We start from the raw sequence: 3,839 nt of genomic DNA, 5'->3' as shown, positions 1-3,839 counted from the left end.
AGAGCCTGGGCTTAAATCCCAGTTTCTCTGCTTACTCGCTCTGGCACCTTTCATCTCCCTTAACCTCTCTGAGCCTCCATTTCCTAATCTATAAGATGGAGCAACAGTGGCACTTACTGTGCAGGCTGCCACCAGTAGTCACATCAGAAAATGTACGTTAAGGAGCCAGCTCTGTGCCTTGCCTGCCACGCCCACTCCTGAGTTCCCGTTCTGCCTCCACAGGTACAAGAAGAACATCAAAGCCCTGTACATCGTGCACCCCACCATGTTCATCAAGACCCTGCTCATCCTCTTTAAGCCCATCATTAGGTGAGCAGGCCAAGGGCGGGGTGGTGGTCTCCCCATGCTTCGCCTCGAACTCTGAAGCAGATACCTGAGATGGCCAAGCATCCTAGGGACAGAGCAGTTGGGGCTAGGCCTCTGTCTGATCCGGGGGTGCTGCTGAGGAGACAGTGGAGGCTTGCTGAAGCAGGTGTGCTCCCTGACCCATGCCCTCTCCCCTGTTGGCAGCTTCAAGTTTGGGCAGAAGATCTTCTATGTGAATTACCTGAGCGAGCTGAGCGAGCATGTGAAGCTGGAGCAGCTGGGGATCCCTCGCCAAGTGCTCAAGTGAGACTGGGACAGGGCTGTGTGTGTCCACTGGATGGCATCTGTGGACACGTGTATCGTGTTTGGGGGAGTAAGAGGTGCCGGACAAGGGGAGAGGAAAGCCTTGAGAACCTCAGGATAAACAGGAAGCAAGTGTAAAGATTAAGAGACAGCAAATGGGGTCAGAGAGAGTGAGTTCAAATTGTATTTCTGTCACTTAAAAGCTATGTGACTGAATCTCTTTAAAGCCTTGACTTTCTTATGTGTAAAGCAGAGTTGTTATGATGACCGAATGAAGTAATCCATGTAAAATAACACAGTAAGTGCCTGACAAACAAGGGTTGCCATAGAGAGTACAGAGCCAGGCAGAGGGCCTGACCTTCTCATCTGCTCCCCCAGGTATGATGACTTCCTGAAATCCACACAGAAGAGCCCTGCAACAGCCCCCAAGCCCATGCCACCACGGCCTCCCCTGCCCAACCAGCAGTTTGGGGTCTCCCTGCAGCAGTAAGTATGCAGTGGGCAGGCCTGGTGCCTGGGGGCTGGGAAGGGCTGCAGACCCTGCTCACTGCCCTCATTCCTGCAGCCTCCAGGAGAAGAGCCCAGAGCAGGAGCCCATCCCACTGGTGCTCCGGGAGACCGTTGCCTATCTGCAGGCCCAAGGTGAGCGCCCGGGCCCCCCTGCCACAGTGCCTCTAACACCCGCCCCTCTTCCCCCTCCTCAGCGGGGTCTCCCAGCTCCCCTCGGGAAGCTGCTGCCAGGCAGAGCTGAGAGAGGTTCCACATGTACCAGCACCTGCACTGACCCTCACTGGGACTCCAAGACAGAGAGTGGGTGGGGGGAGTCTACACACTTCCCCAGAGCTCTGAGACTCACCAGGCCCCACTGTTTCCCAGCTCTGAACACCGAGGGGATTTTCCGGAGGTCGGCCAACACGCAGGTTGTACGGGAAGTGCAACAGAAGTACAACATGGGTGAGCAGCCTGGGCTGTGCCCAGGCCCACAGGGCGTGTGTGTGGATGAGGGTGGGGTTGGGGACATGTGTGTGACTGTTAGGGAACTTCTCTGCCTTCGGCTTCCCTCTAAACAAGGGTCCCGGATTCTGTTCCTGTCAGAGGTTTCTGTGACATTTGGTATAATTACATGGGTCCCACTCCCGCCTGGCCTGCTGTCTCATCGGTCAGTCTCCCGGGTCCTAGGTTCAGGTTCATTCAGAGACAAGGAATAACTGGAGTATATGCTGGCAGGACCCCACTCCACCCAGATGACCTGAATCTGCGTCCCCTTGTCATAGAGGAAGAGGGGAAGGCGGGTGCAAGAGGCAGCTCTCTGGGAGGAGGCTTATGACTGAGGGGAAGTCAGACTGTGAGGCCTACTTGGCCTTGAGATGGGTTCCAGGCTGACTTCTAGACTGGGCCCAGCTTCTCTCTACCCTCTCCCACCCCACCTCCAGGGCTGCCCGTAGACTTCAACCAGTACGACTTGCATCTGCCAGCAGTCATCCTCAAGACCTTCCTCCGGGAGCTTCCTGAGCCCCTGCTCACCTTTGACCTCTACCCCCACGTCGTGGGCTTCCTCAGTGAGTGCCCGCTCTGCCCTTCGCAGCTCTGTGCTTTTGCTGGATCTAGGCTGGACTTGGAGCAGGAGGGTTTGGCCTGTCCTCTAAAGAAGGTCTAGTTGGGATCTCCCCTCTAGCCTCACGTTAGGGCTTCCTGAACCAGCCCAGCCTTGGGCCCCTGTAACCTGGGCCCCCATTCCTCACAGACATTGATGAGAGCCAGAGAGTGGAGGTGACGCTGCAGGTCCTTCGGACGCTGCCTGAGGAGAACTACCAGGTGCTTCGTTTCCTCACTGCCTTCCTGGTGCAGGTGAGACTTCAGCCTTAGCCTCTGCTGCTCACCTGGAGGAGGGGGGAGGGGAGAGGAGAAGCTGCCACCCGTGTTGCTCCAGGGCAGCTGATTGCCGGGTGTGGAGGCAGGGTTTGTGGCAGCCTGCTGCAGCCCTCTGGTTTCCCTTCACAGGTTTCTGCCAACAGTGACCAGAATAAGATGACCAACACTAACCTGGCTGTTGTCTTCGGCCCTAACCTGCTGTGGGCCAAGGATGCTGCCATCACTCTGAAGGCCATTAATCCCATCAATACCTTCACCAAGTTCCTCCTGGATCATCAAGCGGAGCTGTTCCCTAGCCCTGACTCCTAGGGGCTCTGAGCCCAGCCCCTGCCCCACCAGCCCCCTTCTCTGATAGCTCCAGTTTGGACACTAACTCCTGGCATCAGCGTTACAGGAGGCCAGGGCTCCTGTGACACCAGGAGATAGAAGCTGGAGCCAGCCAACTGGGTAACTCCTCCTCCCCTTCTCTCCAGCCCACCTCACTGGCCCTGGAGGCCTCACAGTTACCATGAGACTTTTTTCTTCGCCTTATACTTCTCACTGCCTCCTGAATCCCTGGTTCCTGTGGGACTATGCAGAGCTGGACTTGGCTCTTGCAATCCCTTTCCTGCTTTCTCCTGCCTCTCTCTGGCAATTGCAGGTGCCAAAATCACTGCCGGCTGGGCTGGCAGCAGGGGCCGGTCCACCTCCTCCTATTGCTGGGAGATGAAAGGCTGAGCTGGCTTAGGCGGGCCCTGCTGAGGCTCCTCCCTATCTGGGTGAGGGCCTGAGTAGAGGCACTCTGCTCCTGCCCTCGCCTCTACCGGCTCAGCCTTGGGTATTTCCACAGCTAAGGAATGACAGGCCAGAGTCTGCTTCCTGTTTCTGCCTCCTTCTCCTCCACACATCCTGGTCAGCCTTTCCCAAGTGGTAGTGCTCCCCAGGATGTTCTAACCTGGTTCTGCCAGGACTGGCAGCTTGGATGACATGCTGAGTCCCAGCATCCATTCAAAGTAGACACTCCACTCCCTCCCCTGAGAGACCCTAGTGTCTGGTCGGACCAGTGACAAGCAGTCTCAGCCTCTATGCCTTGCCTAAGGACAGATCCTAGGCCTAAGGTTCTTGGGGACGTGTCTGTTGTGGAGTCACACTGGTCCCTGCTCTGACCAGAGGGCACTCAGTGCCTCAGAATCTGTGACGGCTCCTTTCTCCAGCTGGGGACTCCTGGAGGGGCTGGGCAGAGATTTTGCTAATTAGATTGGCGACCTTCAGGTGAGTTCTAGCAACCTCCCCCAGGGAGCGTGGGGCCTTAGGGCCCTGTCTTTTAGAAAACCTAGACCCCAATGATGATGGCTAATCCCTTATTCTAGCTTTGTCTT

The 3,839-nt window shown here is 56.6% G+C and overlaps 1 protein-coding gene across 1 annotated transcript in view; it reads left to right on the top strand.

Moving 5' to 3' along the window:
- Positions 1-3,833, top strand: part of ARHGAP1 (Rho GTPase activating protein 1) — a 17,459-nt gene extending 13,626 nt beyond the window's left edge. Inside the window, exons 6-13 of the mRNA XM_006908092.3 lie at positions 223-309; positions 511-609; positions 988-1,095; positions 1,175-1,251; positions 1,486-1,563; positions 2,043-2,168; positions 2,354-2,457; positions 2,611-3,833. Of these exons, the coding sequence (XP_006908154.2) occupies positions 223-309; positions 511-609; positions 988-1,095; positions 1,175-1,251; positions 1,486-1,563; positions 2,043-2,168; positions 2,354-2,457; positions 2,611-2,790 (859 nt within the window). The 3' untranslated portion in view covers positions 2,791-3,833. The remainder of the gene's footprint in view (positions 1-222; positions 310-510; positions 610-987; positions 1,096-1,174; positions 1,252-1,485; positions 1,564-2,042; positions 2,169-2,353; positions 2,458-2,610) is intronic.
- The last annotated feature ends 6 nt before the right edge of the window (positions 3,834-3,839 follow it).

Source organism: Pteropus alecto, unplaced genomic scaffold, assembly GCF_000325575.1.
Source record: "Pteropus alecto unplaced genomic scaffold, ASM32557v1 scaffold71, whole genome shotgun sequence".
In the NCBI taxonomy this organism is placed as follows: domain Eukaryota; kingdom Metazoa; phylum Chordata; class Mammalia; order Chiroptera; family Pteropodidae; genus Pteropus; species Pteropus alecto.
The sequence above is the reverse complement of the archived record's forward strand: the minus strand, read 5'-3'. Positions and strand labels throughout refer to the sequence as shown.